Source organism: Mustelus asterias, chromosome 7 (genome assembly GCF_964213995.1).
Source record: "Mustelus asterias chromosome 7, sMusAst1.hap1.1, whole genome shotgun sequence".
Lineage (NCBI taxonomy): Eukaryota > Metazoa > Chordata > Chondrichthyes > Carcharhiniformes > Triakidae > Mustelus > Mustelus asterias.
In genome coordinates this window covers 14,141,658-14,158,969 of record NC_135807.1, presented here as the reverse complement: position 1 = coordinate 14,158,969, position 17,312 = coordinate 14,141,658, and the positions used below count along the sequence as shown (strand labels likewise).

The following is a 17,312-nucleotide window of genomic DNA, read 5'->3' as shown; positions in this document are numbered from 1 at the left end:
GAAGCTTCCGGGGTGGAGGGTGTGCTTTCGCTGATATCTTGCTCAAAATGGGCACAGAATGCATTGAGTTCATCAGGGAGGGATGCTTGGTGCCAGTGATTTTACATGCCGTTATCTTGTAGCCATAATTGGCAGGGGTCTGTGTGGCTAGCCTGGGACTCTAACTTGGTCCGGTACTGTACTTTTGGCACCTTGATGGATGGTCACCACCCTCTGCAAAAAACTTGCGTCTCACATCTCCTTTAAACGCCTTTTACCTTAAACTTACGTACTCTAGTAATTGATATTTCTGCCCTAGTTTCTTCTGATTGTGGGTCAGGTGATGGAGGTGGGGGAAGGAGCAGCATGAGGGAGAATGCTTTCCTTCACCAATGATCTATTCCACATGACATCTTGCTGGTTATTAAAACATGAACACATGGGAACAGCAGCACCTGCAAGTTTTCCTACTAGCCACACATCATCCAGACCTGGAACTACATCACCATTTCTTCACTGTCAAAATCTTTGAACTCCCTTTTTAACTGCACTTTGGGAATACCCAAACTCGGTGGTTCAAGAAGACAGCTCACCATCACCTTCTCAAGGCAATAACGAATGGACATCAAATGTTAGTCTTGCCACCAATGCACATATCCCATGAAATAATTTTAAAATTTAAATTCCTACAACCAAGGAACAAAGAAAATTGCAGCACATGAACAGGCCCCATCGGCCCTCCAAGCCTCCACTGACCATGCTGCCTGACTGAACTAAAACTCCCTACCTTTCTGGAACCATATCCCTCCATTCCCATCCTATTCATGTATTTGTCCGCCCCTTAAAAGTCACTATCATATCTGTTTCCACTATCATATCTGTTTCCACTACCTCCCCCGGCAGCGAGTTCCAGTCACCCACCACCCTCTCTGTAAAAAACTTGCCTCGTACATCTCTTTTAAACCTTGCCCCTCGCACCTATGCCCCTACTAATTGACTCTTCCACCCTGGGAAAAGCTTCTGACTATACCATGCCTGGATATGCAAAACACCTTTCCAACTTGCCAACTACATAGATCTATTTACCTTTATGCAAATTATATAGAGTAATAGAGGTTTACAGCATGGAAACATTCGGCCCAACTTGTCCATGCCATCCTTTTTTTTAAACCCCTAAGCTAATCCCAACTGCCCGCATTTGGCCCATATCCCTCTATACCCTTCTTACCCATGTAACTGTCCAAATGCTTTTTAAAAGACAAATTGTGCCTGTCTCTACTACTACTCCTGGCAGCTTGTTCCAGACACTCACCACCCTGTGTGTGAAAAAATTGCCCCTCGGGACACTTTTGTATCTCACCCCTCTCACCTTAAACCTATGCCCTCTAGTTTTGGGAAAAGATAATGACTATCTAGCTGATCTGTGCCCCTCATTATTTTTTAGACCTCTATAAGGTCACCCCTCAGCCTTCTATGCTCCAGAGAAAAAAGTCCCAGTCTATCCAGCCTCTCCTTATAACTCAAACCATCAAGTCCTGGTAGCATCCCTAGTAAATCTCTTCTGCCCTCTTTCTAGTTTAATAATATCCTTGCCTAATCGCATCATAATATCCTTGCCTAATCGCATCATAATTACCTCTTCCCCAATTGTAAACCTTGCCCTGCCGTACGGCCCTATCCCTCTCCATTGCAATAACAAAAGACACCGAATTGTGATCACTATCTCCAAAGTGCTCTCCCACAACCAAATCTAACACTTGGCCCGGTTCATTTCCCAGTACCAAATCCAATGTGGCCTCACCTCTTGTCGGCCTATCCACATATTGTGTCAGGAAACCCTCCTGCACACACTGCACAAAAACTGCCCCATCTGAACTATTTGACCTACAAAGGTTCCAATCAATATTTGGAAAGTTAAAGTCCCCCATGACAACTACCCTGTGACCCCCACATATATCCATAATCTGCTTAGCAATTTCTTCTCCACATCTCTATTACTATTTGGGGGCCTATAGTAAACTCCTAACAACGTGACCGCTCCTTTCCTATTTCTAACCTCAGCCCATATTACCTCAGTGTGCAGATCCCCCTCGAAGTGCCTTTCCGCAGCCGTTAAACTATCCTTGATTAATAATGCTACTTCTCCACCTCTTTTACCAGCTTCCCTACACTTACTGAAACATCTATATCCCGGAACGTCCAACAACCATTCCTGTCCTTGTTCTACCCACGTCTCCGTAATGGCCACAACATCGTAGTCCCAAGTACCAATCCACGCCCCAAGTTCATCTACCTTGTTCCGGATGCTCCTTGCATTGAAGTAGACACACTTCAACCCACCTTCCTGTCTACCGGTACCCACCCTTGACCCTGATACCTTCCCCAATACCTCACCACCCTCACTGACTTCTGGACTACAACTCCTACAACAGTTCCAAGGCTTTTCCTTGCAGCCCTTTTTAAACAAAGGCACAACATTTGCCTCCAATCTTCAGGCACTTCACCCGTGACTATCGTACTATATGTACTCCCAATTATCTTAATTTGCACTATAATCACTTGAGAAAATTTTTAAAACTCAAATTATACTTTTTAAACATGTATGGATTCTTAACCTAATGAAACCAAAGATTTTTATGATGTGTGTCCTAAGCAAAACCTAACAAGCACTTCAAATATCTGAGACAGGAAATGTGAAAATCCTAACCGTAAAAGGTTTGTGCATTTCTCTTTTCAAATTCAAGATTAAGTTTATTTATTAGTGTCACAAGTAGACTTAGATTAATACTGCAATGAAGTTACTGTGAAAATCCCCTAGTCACCACACTCCAGCGCCTGTTTGGGTACACTGAGGGAGAATTTAGCATGGCGAATGCACCTAACAACAGATTCCTCATTACATTCAAAATTGTAGAAGCCAACGTTTACTGTCCAACAGATGTACATCTTGCAAAAATGGAGCAATAAAAGTTTAAAAGATTTTAATTCTTGCACATTCTTAAACTTTCTACAAATAGCCAAAGTTTTGCAAAGTAAATAAAGTGATCAATAACAATGTAATGAACAATTTAGGAACAGAAGTCAGCATATATTTAAAAGGTCCTTTGGAATGATCTGGCTATGCATTTACAATCTATATTTCCACACTGTTATTCTATAAAATAGTTTCAATTTGAGCAATAAGTGTACAGTGTTGAACTTACTGGCTGCAAAGCTTCCTCTTGCCGCCTGCCCTGACTTTGTCGGTTTATGAAAGACCGCGTTAAAAGTTTGTAGTGGTTCAGCAAGCAAATGATCACAACGACCATCACTGTCATTACCACAACAATGATGATTATCTTGACAAATTCTTGTTCAGCTGAAACAACAGAGAAAAAAATAATTTGCTTAAAATTGTCAGGATAGAACTTTTTTCACAAATATACTTCATTCATGAAATTTGTAAAAATGCACATTACAAAACATTTCAAATCAAATATTACAGAAAATGCAATAAAATTCAACTTTTCCACTTTGTACAGGATCCTCTGAGATGCCTCAATATAATTGCAATACTCTTGATACTTACAATATACATTCCATGTCAGGCATACAGCAGGAGGGCAAAACACTTTAAACTGAATATTTGAGAAAGTGCAACAGAATTCAACTTTTCTCCATACAGTATATTACACTCTTGAGGTGCCTTACCACAATTTCAATATTCTCCATATTCACAAAATGCACTCCATGTCAGGCATTCAGCCCAGAGATTCTACACAGCTTCTAGCCTCTCAGTGTAATATGGTTAAAAAAGGCCTCAGACAGCAACCTTTCCCCATTGCACCTCTGCGGTGGTTGTCCCAAGCTTAAATGTGTCCTTCAGTCAGGATAGATCACACTTGAAACAGAGTCAGATCCTTTAATTAGCAGTCATCGCTTAAAATGACTTATTTGATGGCATTTTGACAGTTGCATACTAAAGTTCAACAAACTCCTGATTGTATCTAGTCCAAACATAAAACCCAGATAATTACTGGAAACAGTTCTCTTCGGCTGAACTTAAAATACATCCTACAAGAAGATTTAAAAAGAGCTACCTTTTTCCCAACTCCAATCATTTGACTGTGTAACCTTCACATTGGTGACATTCACTTCATCACTCTGCATAATCAAGATGTGGAATTCAGCAATGCACATCCAGCTGCACTTGAACATGTTATATTAGCAGAGTGAGGCAGACTTCAGAGGCAGTGTGAAGCTTCACAATGTCTGCATGCGCTGTAGATATCACAAGTACTCAGGTGCTAGACTTAAAACACTGTGGCAGAGACAGCAGACGATGACAACCACAAATTAACTGAAATCAATGGCCGAGGATACACACCGTGTGGCAGGATGTTGCTTGCACTGTGGAAACAGATTAATAATTCTTATGGCCTTGTCTCTTTTGCTTGGCAAAGGAGGTTTTTTTTGCTAGTTGTTTACTAAAATTAAATACACAGGAAAAGAACTAGACATTTCAACTTCTGGGTTCTTCAGCCAGCTCACCACAAAGGAAACTAGAACAGTACATGAGAATATGTGCAAAGTCCAACGGACGGATGAGGCAACACCCTCTAACTTGTGGAGAATTCTTGCTACTTGCTTCACAACCCTGACATTGAAAATATCAGTGTGTATTAGACATTATCTTCTATATGCATACACCAAACATTTTTGTCAAGTTCTACTGCAAGTGAATCAATATTTCTGGTTTTCAAATATACATGTTCAGGACATTGTACACTCACAGCTCTTATATTTTCAAACAAAACATTCTCTTTCATGCCACTGCACCATTTTCCAGTGCTTTAGATTTCGCTGCTTAGTTGTCAAAATTTTTAAAAATTTTGCATATTGGTCCACACAAAGAAACATGCAGAAAGAGATTCACTGACCTCGTCAGACAGCCGACGGGAATCCCGATGTTCTACTGAATGGGGCGTCAGCCAAAAATCAGGATTGCCGCCAGGCCTGAAGGCTATTGGGATTCAGACAATTCACCCCGCTGACCCTGATTAGATTCCTGTCCATAGCGAGCAACAATCCAATTATTATGCAAACCCCCTAATTATAATACAATTGGCGGGCTCCACAGCCCATTCACCACACCTCCCCCACCAAGGGAAATGCACCAGACAGGCTTTGGTACTGGTCATGAATGGCATGGACCTAGCATGCTGGAACCTGAGGGGCTTCGAGGAGCTAGGTTCAGTGGCCATTTGCCCCTCTACTGCTGCCAGACTGCAGAGGAAGATAGCCCATGATGAAGGAGCATCTCATTCAGGTCATATAAGAAGTGGATTTATTCAGTAGTAAAGGAGCAGAGTGCTTAAATGGTGAAGGTTAATGACATCTGAACCAATGTGAACTTGAGGTTTGATTTGATTTATTAGTCATGTGTATTAGCATACAGTGAAAAGTACTGTTTCTTGCGCGCTATACAGGCAAAACACACCGTTCATAGAGAAAGAAATGAGTGTGCAAAATGTAGTGTTACAGTGTTACAGTGATAGTCAAGGTGCAGAGGATGAACTAAATGCAAGGTAGGTCCATTCAAAAGTCTGACGGCAGGAGGGAAGAAGCTGTTCTTGAGTTGGTTGGTACGTGACCTCAGACTTTGTACCTTTTTCCCGACGGAAGAAGGTGAAAGAAAGTATGTCCGGGGTGCGTGGGTCCTTAATTATGCTGGCTGCTTTGCCGAGGCAGCAGGAAGTGTAGACAGAATCAAGGGATGGGAGGCTGGTTTGTGTGTTGGATTGGGCTACATTCACAACCTTTTGTAGTTTCTTGAGGTCTTGGGCAGAGCAGGAGCCCCTACCAAGCTGTGATACAACCAGAAAGAATGCTTTCTATGGTGCACTTGTAAAAGTTGGTGAGAGTCGTAGCTGCCATGCCAAATTTCCTTAGTCTTCTGAGAAAGTAGAGGCGTTGGTAGGTTTTCTTAACTATAGTGTCGGCATGGGGAGACCAGGACAGGTTGTTGGTGATCTGGACACCTAAAAAGTTGAAGCTCTCGACTCTTTCTACTTCATCCTCATTGATGTAGACAGGGGCATGTTCTCCTCTACGCTTCCTGAAGTTGATGACAATCTCCCTTATTTTGTTGATATTGAGCGAGAGATTATTGCTGCTGCACCAGTTCACCAGATTCTCTATCTCATTCCTGTACTCTGTCTCGTCATTGTTTGAGATCTGTCCCATTACGGTGGTGTCATCAGCAAACTTGAAAGTCGAATTGGAGGGGAATTTGGCCACACAGTCATAGGTATATAAGGAGTATAGTGTGGGGGGGGGGGGGGGGAGAGGGAGAAGAGAGAGAGAGAGAGAGAGGGGAGGTGTTATTGCCTATCCTTACTGATTGGATCCTTCCTAACCCACAGACTGCAGTCGCAGAGAGGAGCCGAGGCCCAGGCCCCGGAGTTTGGAGATGGGTTTTGTGGGAATAATGGTGTTGAAGACTGAGCTGTAGTCAATAAATAGGAGTCTGACATGGATGTCTTTGTTATCCAAGTGTTCCAGGGTTGAGTGTAGGGCCAGGGAGATGGTGTCTGCTGTGGACCTGCTGCGGCAGTAGGCAAACTGTAGTGGATCCAGGTAGTCCGGGAGGCTGGAATTGATTCATGCCATGACTAGCCTTTCGAAGTACTTCATAATGATGGATGTCACAGCCACCGGACGATAGTCATTGAGACATGCTGCTTGGTTTTTTTCTCAGGTACCAGGATGATGGTCATCTTCTTAAAGCAGATAAGGACCTCAGATCTTTGTAAAGATAGGTTGAAGATGTCTGCGAATATCCCACCAGCTGATCCACGCAGGATCTGAGTGCCTGTCCAGGTACCTTAACTGGGACAGTCGCTTTCCATGGGTTGACCTTTGAGAAAGCTGCTCTGACATCTGCAATGGTGACCCCAGATACAGGTTCTTCCAGGGTGGAGGGCATGCTCTCGCTGACCTCTTGCTCAAAATGGGTATAGAATGCATTGAGCTCATCAGGGAGGAGTACGTGGGAACCGGCGATTTTACATGCCTTCATCTTGTAGCCTGTTATGACTTGCGGACTTGCCATAGTCGGCGGGGGTCTGTGTGGCTAGCCTGGGACTCTAGCTTGGTCCGGTACTGTCTTTTGGCATCTTTGATGGATCTCCTTAGATCGTATCTGGCTTTCTTGTATAGGTCAGGGTCACCTGACTTGAACGCCTCTGACCTGGACTTCAGCAAGCAGTGGATATCCCTGTTCATCCATGGTTTCTGGTTGGGGAACACACGGATTTGCTTCTTTGGCACACAGTCTTTTACACACTTACTAATGAAGTCAGTTACTATAGTGGGGTACTCGTTCAGGCTGGTCGCAGAGTTTTTAAATATTGACCAGTCCACTGACTCTAAGCAGTCCCGTAGGAGATCATCCAATTCCTCAGACTAACACTGCAAAACTTTCTTTGATGGATTCTCCTGCTTCAGTTTTTGCTTGTTGACCGGGAGCAGGAGCACAGACGGAACTTAAGTGCTGAAATTAAGGCCACCCCTGAAATGGTGACCCCCCCGCCCCAGCCCACCCAGGGAGTACCTCCCCCCCAGCACTTAAATAACAGGTCAACACTCCCCCCTCCCCCCACACCGACTATTCAGGCATTAGGGTGACCTGACCCAACTCCCCCACCTCAGCTTCCACGTACTCCTCCCTCCTCAGACTCCCACTCAGCTCTTCACCCCAGTGACAACGTACGTGTGTGCGTGCGTCGTGGGGGGTGATCTCACCACTTGCTCTGGGATGGAGGTCTCATGGCTGGACTGCCCATTCTAGCCCTGACAGACCTGACGATCATCCCTGGCATGGTGATTTCTGGCAACTCAGTCATTAACATCTTCATTCCTGCCTGTCAGCTGTGAGGATTTGAAGCAGGCTGGTCACTTTAATCTCCATGCCCCTGGACAGCTGGCAGGCTTTCAATTCACAGCAGCGCTCCATTCTGCAGCAGGGATTTCCCGTTCTGTCAGATGCTGCAGGTGTCAGCTGACCCCTATGAAGTCCTCTGACAGACAGGAATGTGAATTTCACCATTTTAGGGGGGGGGGGGGAGAGAGAGAGAGAGAGAGAGAGCTGCCATTTTACACAGCTGTTCATTCGGTTCCAATATGTTCACACAGCTTTTATTTGAGTCTTCCTGGAAAGCTGGAACCTTTGAGACCCACTGTTCCATTGAAAACCTTTGATCTCTTTCAACTTAATAGTGCAGTGCTTTGAAATATGATTTGATTGACATCGCAATGGATTTCTATAGCCTCCAGTCAGCTGTGTTTATTTCCCTTTCTCCTCACGCTTAAATTCATCTCAAGTACCTCCACTGTTCTTAATCACAATGTTTATAAAGACTCTAAGCCTGATTAATAGCTGTGGTTTCCTCAAAGAAAAGGAATGAGTGGTTTCACTTCCTCTTTTGTGTGGTGGTAGTGGTGTTGGTGGGAGGGCATTGTTTGGGTGGTGGGGGGAGATTGCCCCTCTTAGATAAGGGGCTGGTGGTGCACCCGTCGTCAGCAGGGGCGGGGCGGGGGGGGCGAGGGGGAGAGAGGCATCATTTCCATTTTTGAGAGGAGGGGGGTACCTGTCCACAAGCACCCTGATGGTGCTCTGAATTCTGAACAGCAGGTGGCTGGCGTGAATCATGGGATGCATATATTTGCATGCATTGGGTGGGTGAATCTTACCTGACAGATGCTCCCAGCGGCAGTGAAATTCACTCCTGTTTTCACAGTAGCGGGAACACTCAGCCTGAAAACAGTAGAATTGCGCCTGCCTTATTTTTTCTTTAGCTAACGAATTAATGACACCGTCAGCCAGCTTTGCTTCTATACAGTCATAGGGTCAGAGGTTTACAGCATGGAAACAGGCCCTTCGGCCCAACTTGTCCATGCCGCCCTTTTTTTAAAAAACCCCTAAACTAATCCCAATTGCCAAGATGAGCGCTGATGCACAATCCTTTCTGAGAGTGAAATTTCCATCAACAGTATTTGTAAGCAATTATAAAACCCTTTAATTTCCTGCTGAGCACATGAGAAGAAAAATCAGCAGGCAAAGAGAGTGTCCATATTGAAAAGCATGGATATTTAACATTAAAATTATGTCATCAAGTTAACAAGATCTTTGAGGCCATCTAATATTTCCACAAGATCTGCATCTCCATTTTTAAATATAAACAACTGCATGTCATAAAGTCAGGGGAACTGGAATAGTTCAGACAAAAGGTCAAAGAATACAACAATGTACGAAACAACATTTTTTAAAGGAACCATACAATTTTTTTGCCAGTCTTTTTCTATTATTTGTTTTCATTTTATTTCTCTCTGTTAGATTCCTGTGATAACCCAACAAGGTCTGTGGGGAATCACTGATTGATCTCCCTGTGGGGCTTGTTGATTATGGCTTCCCCTGGTAACAGGCAGGCCTGCTTAGCTGGAACCCATCACCTGAGCCTTTTTTAAGGCAGGCCCAGGACTGGGTCTGCTGAACTGTAGTCCCAAGCAGTGTGTGTACACCACAGTGGTGGTTTTATTTTGCATCCTGTAATAAAGTATGTTCCTTTCCAATAAGGCTTCCTGAGTCATTACAATTCCCAAAGCCTTATCCCATAGGATGTGGCAATGCAAGTGTGTTGCATTTTTTTCCCTTTCTCTTAAAGAATGATGGAATCACTAGAAGTTACATAAGACATAACAATATGTGTTGCCAAGTGGCTGAGAAGTGCTAACCTGAATATAAAATACTGCTTTGTTTCTCACTTCGTTTTCATAGATTTGAGTTGTTTATTTTATCCATCTTTTTGACTACCTTTACAAACTGACCAATTTTGTATTAATAGAGCAGAGTTTATGGAGCAGAGTTTATCAACATCATTCTAAAAGATGAAACTGTGCAGTCAGTGTTTAACACATCCAATACAATCTAATCAATATTTCTGACCCGAAGTTTACATGATTATTTGGTGAAACAAAGCAATAAACGCATGCAATGCTTATGATTTCAGAAATCACTAAACTCACTAATAACTTTGGGGTTGTTCAGGGACAAAAAATTGTGTCTTCTGCAACTATGTTCATTTTTCACACTCTGGATGCTATTCAATTACTTTCACTGATTTTCCAAATATATAAAAGTGACAATGTGTACTTTTCTTCATTGTTAACAGTCTGTTGACAAAATTACATTCTCAGGAACAGCATGTTGCAAAGCTCCAACAGTGTCACTCTGTACCCTTGACTCCCTCAGCCCTCAGATTCACTGCAACCAGACTCTTAGCCAACCTGTCAGCTCACCAAGAATGGAGAAAAACAAACATCGTCTCAGAGAGCCACAGAAATGATGATAGAATTGGAGAGGAATACTGCATCATCCAGTCCAGCTGATGCATTTACCCTAAAAGCTATTCTTCTTCTTCAAAGGCAGGTCCAACACAAAGCACAGCCATCTTCACCATGAGTAGGACAAGTCCTGAATCCACTCCAGCCAGAGTGGAATTCAAACCCCCATGCTGCTGGCATCAATGTAATCCACACTGACCATCCAGCCAACTGAGCCAACATGCCCATCAAAGGAGTTCAAGTTGCTGTAGCAACATGCACTTTACATGCACGTTGTAGTCTGGAGCTATGAATAGGGATGGTAAAGGCTCCAATTTTCTTTCCATCGCATGGCTGATCAGGAATCTCTATCACTCCTACCACTCAGAGAGGTGATGGCTTAGTGGTATTATCGCTAGACTATTAATCCAGAAACTCAGCTAATATTCCGGGTACCCAGGTTTGAATCCCATAAAATTGAATTCAATAAAAAATATCTGGAATTAAGAATCTACTGATGACCATAAAACCATTGTTGATGGTTGGGAAAACCCATCTGGTTCACGAATGTTCTTTAGGAAAGGAAATCTGCAATCCTTATCTGGTCTGGCCTACAAATGACTCCAAAGCCACAGCAATGTGGTTGACTCTCAACTGCCCTCTGAAAAATGGCCTAGCCAAGGACAACTAGGGATGGGCAATTAATGTTGGCCAGCCAGCGACGCCCATGTCCCACAAATGAATAAAAATATCACCTGCTACTGGAATACGCAAGAAGGATTTTCAGATTGTTACTCAACTTGCTACCATTTGGCCATCAAGGAGTGAGACCTGTGCCCAGCGGGTTTAATGATGGCCAGAGGAAAACTTTATGATGCCGGTCAATCAGTGTGACGAGCCAGGAAGATAGCATGGGAGGCCAAAAATCCAGATCACTATGCTCCCGGCCAGTTTACAGGTGAGAACGGCTTCGCGCCCAGAAGCAGTGCAAAGCCTATTAACATAAAAGTGGCGAAATTTAAAAGGACATAACTGGTTCAGCATGGCTGCTTCTGCCATTCCAGAGGCTTCCGCCTTTGGCAGCGTGATGTCACTACAAAATGTACTTTGTAATCCGTATTAATCTTAAAGTCAGTGTGTATTTGTTATGATAAGGGGGAGTAAAAGGGCATTGTATCATAATCCAATCTTTTCATTTTAAAAAATGTTTTTTTTCTTCCTGTTAAAACAAATTAGTGATCCTGTGAATTTGTTCCTCCATGTTTTGTAAAATAAGTTACAGTCTTTGAGTCAGCATTCCATTCTGGGATCTTCCCATCCAGTTAAAACACCAACTGGGAGTGTAACAATGGGAATCAGGCAGCAAACTCTCCACTGGTTGGAGTTATACCTAGTACAAAGGAAGATAGTCGTGGTTGTTGGAGGTTAATCATCGCAGTTCTGGAACATAAACTCAAGAGTTCTTCAGCGTCGTGTCCTAGGCTCAACCAGCTTCAGCTGCTTAATCAATGACCTTCCTTCCATCATGAGGCCAGAAGTGGGGATGTTTGCTGACAATTGCACAATGCTCAGCACCATTTGTGACTCCTTAGACACTGAAACACATGCCCACATGCAGCAAGACCTGGACACATTCAGTCTCGGGCTGATAATTGGGAACATTCACAACTCGCAACTGCCAGGCAATGATCATTCCCAATAAGCGAGAATCTAACCATCACCTCTTGACAGTCAATGACATTAGCATCACTAAATCCCTCACTTTCCATAGAATCCCTACAGTGCAGAAGGAGGCCATTTGGCCCATCAAGTCTGCACCGATTCTCCGAAAGAGCATCTTACCCAGGACAAAGCAGCCTGCTCGATTGGCAAGCTATCCACCACCCCCAGCATCCACTTCCTGCACCACTGATGCACAGTGGCAGCAGTGCGTACCATCTTACAGGATGCACTGCAGCAATTTGCCAAGGCTCCTTTGACAGCACCTTCCAAATCTGTGACCCCTGCAACCTGGCAGGACAAGAGCAGCAGATACATGGCAACACCGCCTGCAAATCCTCTCCAAGGCACACACCACCCTAACTTGGAATTCTGGCCTTGGTAATTAGCCATGGTAAATGTGCGGGGTAACGTACAGGGCGAGCAGGGAGGATGGGGGGGACTGGAGCCTAGGTAAGATGCTCTTTCGGAGAGTCGGTGCGGACTCGATGGGCCGAATGGCACTCTTCTGCACTGTAAGCATTCCTTGATTCAATAGTCTATTGTCATTCCTTCCCAAACAGCACAGTTGGTGTACCTACACCAAATGGACTACAATGTTTCTGGAACATGGCTCACCACCACCTTCTCAATGGCAGTTTGGGAAAACAGAATCCCTTCAGTGCAGAAAGAGGCCATTCAGCCCACTGACTCTGTACCAACTCTCTGACAGAGCATCCTAGCCAGGCCCTATCCTTGCAACCCCATGTTAATCCCCCTAACTAACACATCTTGGGACACTAAAGAATAATTTAACATGGCCAATCCACTTAACATGCACATCTTTGGACTGTGGGAGGAAATTGGAACACCTGGAGGAAACCCACACAGGATGGGCAATAAAAACGCTGGCTTAGCCAGGAACACCTATATCCCAAGAAATAATTTTTAAAAAGAACCCTATAGAATCGCTTCCATGTTTTTTGCCGGTCTCTCCTCATGTTCTCTCTTTCCTTCTCTTATTTTTTCACTTCATCTCCTTCTATATTCAGCCGGGTTCTCGATTGTATTAGCCACATGACATCTGTCATTTGAATGCTTTTGCTACTTTATCTTACTCTCTATCACTGAATTTATTTGTTCTATCTTTTCCTCTAGGAATGTACCTCTTTGTACCTGAACTGTCACTTCTTTGAAGACAGCCCATTGCTGTTCTGGTTTTGCCAGCCAATCTTTGATTCCTGTTTACCTGGGTTAGATCTGTTCTCACTTGCCTGAGGTTGGAACTCTCTCAATTAATTAGTTTATTCTGGTTGCTCCTTTTCTATAGTTAACCTAAACCTTATGATACCGTATTAAATGGTGCAGCAGGCTCCAGGGCATAAGCCTACTTGTGACACTAAGAAATAAAGTTTCAAAATTTACCTTGGAAGAAAAGAGATAGCTAGCTGCTAAGAGCTATATTGTGTCATGTTTAAGTCTTTTAATTGGTAAAACTTGTGTTAATTTTTTTTGTTATATTCTGTGTTCTTAAATTAACTTTGTTTGATAAAAGCTTCCAGGAGGGTCACTTGAATCGTGCCTGGAGTGAAACACCTTATGTTCAACAATGCCAAAATCAAATGCAAAACTTAGGGTCTAGGCTAACTTCAGGTCCCTACTTGCTTCAAGAAGACAACCATCATCCTTGTACCAAAGAAAAGCCAGGCAGCGTGCCTTCGTGACTATTGCCCAGTGGCTCTGACATCCATCATATGAAGTGCTTTGAAAGGTTAGTCATGGTATGGATCAACACTGGCCTCCCAGACTGCCTGACTGATTGCCAATCACTGCAATCGTCCACAGCAGACGCCATCTCCCTAGCCCTACATTGAACCCTGGCACACCTGGATAAAAAAGGCACTTATGTCAGACTCCTATTTATTGACTACAGGTCAACTTTCAACAAAACTCATCTCCAAACTCCGTGGCCTAAGACTCGGCTCCGTCTTCTGTGACTGGATCCTAGACTTCCTAGCCCACAGACCACAATCAGTAAGGATATGCAATGACACCTCCTTCATGATGATCCTCAATACCGATGCCCTGCAAGGCTATGTCTTCAGCTCCTTACTATACTCCTTATATACATATGACTGTGTGGCCCAATTCCACTCCAACTCCAATTCAAGTTTGCTGATGACACCACCACAGTGGCTCGATCTCAAACAACGATGAGACACAGTACAGTAAAGAGATAGAGAATCTGGTGAACTGGTGCGGCGACAATAATCTCTCCCTCAATGTCAGTAGAACAAAGGAGATAGTCAGCATCTTCAGGAAGCATAGTGGAGGACACGCCCCAGTCTACATTAAAGGGAATGAAGTGGAAATGGTTGTGATCTTCAAGTTTCTAGGTGTCCAGATCACCAACTACCTGTCCTGACCCTTCCACTCTGCTGCTATGATTAAGAAAGCCGATCGATGCCTCTACTTTCTCAGGAGGCTAAGGAGACTTGGCATGTCCGCTATGACTATCACCAATTTTTGCGATGCACCATAGAAAGCATCCTTTCCAGATATATCACAGCATGGCTCCTGCTCTAATCAAGACCACAAGAGACTACAAAAGGTTGTGAACATAGACCAGTCCATCATGCAAACCAGAGTCCCATCTAGTGACTCTGTCTATACTTCCCGCTGCCTCGGAAAGGCAGCCAGCTTAATCAAGGACCCCACGCATCCCAGATATACTATCTTCCACCTTCTTCCATTGAGAAAAAGATACAAAAGTCTGAGATCACGTTCCAACTGACTCAAGAACAGCTTCTTCCCTGCTGCCATCAGACTTTTCAATGGACCTACATTATATAAGTTGATCTTTCTCTACACACTAGCTATGACTGTTACACTCTATTCTGCACCCTCTCCTTTCCTTCTCCCCTATGTACTCTATGAACAGTATGCTTTGTGTAGCACAAGATTCAATACTTTTCATTGCGTACCAATACATGTGACAATAATAAATCAAATTAAATCAACTTCACAAAATACCTGGGAGTTTCTGGCCTGGATATTAATGCCTGGGATATTACATTATGTTAGTTTAAGTTCAAGTTCATTTATTAGTGTCACAACACTGCAATGAAGTTACTAGTCGCCACACTCCATTGCCTGTTCAGGTACACTGAGGGAGAATTTAGCATGGCTAATGCACCTAACCAGCATGTCTTTCGGACTGTGGGAGAAAACCAGAGCACATGGAGGAAAACCCATGCAGACACAGGGAGAACATGCAGGCTCCGCATAGGCAGGCATCCAAGCCGTGAATTGAGCCTGGGTTCCTGGCGCTGTGAGGCAGCAGTGCTAATCACAGTGCCACCGTGCCACCTACCATACTGTTAAAGTGCTATAATTTGTTATTGTTGTCATATCAAACTGGATAGACTGCACCTTGAATGCCATTGTTTAATTCTGGCCAATAAGTCATAAAATGATACATTCAAATCTTAGAGATAGTAGACAGAAGTGTAAAGAAAATAATGCTATGTTCAAAGGTTTGAAGTATAATAAAGGAATGGAGTAAGTGGAAATAACTAGTGACTTTACAGAAATAAGATAATGAAGCAGTTTATGGAATTGGACTAGAAATCCGGGCAAAGTGAGTTCAAAAATAGAGATTTGTGAAATTAGACTCAATAAATTTGGTGATGTGTGTTTTGGCACCAGAAACATCACCATAAAATCCGCCAGACTGATTCACTACTACCTTTTAGGGAAGGAAACCTACAAAATAATTGTTCAAGGTGACCGCTATTGCCTTTTCAGTGGTAATAAATATGGCTTATATTCTGAGGATCAATTAAAAATGTAGTGAACAGTGTAGATGAGTTAAATTAATAGTGCTGCTTTAATGCAAAATACAGACATTAGATACAATGGTTGAAACAAGCATTTAGAACAGATATTGTTAAATATTGTTTCATGCAAAAAGTGAACACCTGGAATGGTCTGCCAAGTAAATAACATTTTGTGATTATTTCAAGATACAGTTAGGTGAAACAATGAGGAAAAATTTAAGCTTTATAACATAATTTTAGATGGATAAGCCAGGATGCAAAAAAGGTGACAAGTATGAGACGGAAGGTGGTCAATGCAGGATTGAGGGTGTTGGACCTAAATGCGCGCAGTAAACGGAACAAGGTAAGTGAGCTTATTGCGCACATTGAAATTGGCCAGTATGATGTTGTGGGCATTTCAGAGACGTGGCTGCAAGGGGATCAGGGCTGGGATCTAAATATCCAAGGATATGTGTCCTATCGAAAGGACAGGCAGATGGGCAAAGGGGGTGGGGGTTGCATTGTTAATAAGAAATTAAGTTAAATCGATAGCAAGAATTGATATAGAATCAGAAGGCATAGAATCGCTGTGGGTAGAGTTGAGGAATCGCAAAGGTAAAAAGACCCTGATGGGAGTTGTGTACAGGCCCCCTAGCAGTAGTCAGGATGCGGGGCAGAAAATAAATCAGGAGAAAGAAAAGGCATATAAAAAAGGCAACATTACAATAATCATGGGAGACTTCAATATGCAGGTGGACTGGGAAAATCAGGTAGGTAGTGGATCTAAGAAAAGGAATTTGTGGAATGTCTAAGAGATGGTATTTTGGAGCAGCTTGTCATAGAGCCTACTAGGGAACAGGCAATTCTGGATTTGGTGATTAGTAATGAGGCAGACTTGATTAGGGAGCTTAAGGTGAAGGAACCCTTCGGGATCAGTGACCACAATATGATAGAATTTACCCTGCAGTTTGAGAGGGAGAAGCTGGAATCAGATGTAACGGTATTACAATTAAATAAAGGTAACTACAAAGACATGAGGGAGGAGCTGGCCACAGTTGATTGGAAAGGGAGCCTAGCAGGGAAGACAGTGGAACAGCAATGGCAGGAATTTTTGGGGGTTATTCGGGAGGCACAACAGAAATTAATCCCAAGGAGGAGGAAACATGCTAAGGGGAGGATGAGGCATCCATAGCTGACAAGGGAAGTCAAGGACAGCATAAAAGCAAAAGGAAAGAGCATACAAAATGGTGAGGAAACTGAAAGGTCTGAAGGTGGATAAGTCACCTTATGGACCGGATAGAATACACCCAGGGTTCTAAAAGAGATAGCTGAGGAAATTGTGGAGGCATTGGTGGTGATCTTTCAGCAATCACTGGAGGCAGGGAGGGTCCCAGAGGACTGGAAAGTAGTTAATGTAACACTGCTGTTTAAGAAGGGAGGAAGGCAGCAGACGGA

At 43.4% G+C, this 17,312-nt stretch overlaps 1 protein-coding gene across 4 annotated transcripts in view; it reads right to left on the bottom strand.

Annotated features, from left to right (window-relative positions):
* Window positions 1–17,312, bottom strand: part of ldlrad4a (low density lipoprotein receptor class A domain containing 4a) — a 320,137-nt gene that overhangs the window by 15,198 nt on the left and 287,627 nt on the right. For 3 of the 4 annotated variants that reach the window (XM_078215703.1, XM_078215704.1, XM_078215702.1), the window contains one exon: window positions 3,183–3,337. In XM_078215703.1, the coding sequence (XP_078071829.1) occupies window positions 3,183–3,337 (155 nt within the window). Of the gene's footprint in view, window positions 1–3,182; window positions 3,338–4,058; window positions 4,280–17,312 lie in introns of those variants that run through there. The other variant, XM_078215705.1, reaches the window with a different exon arrangement.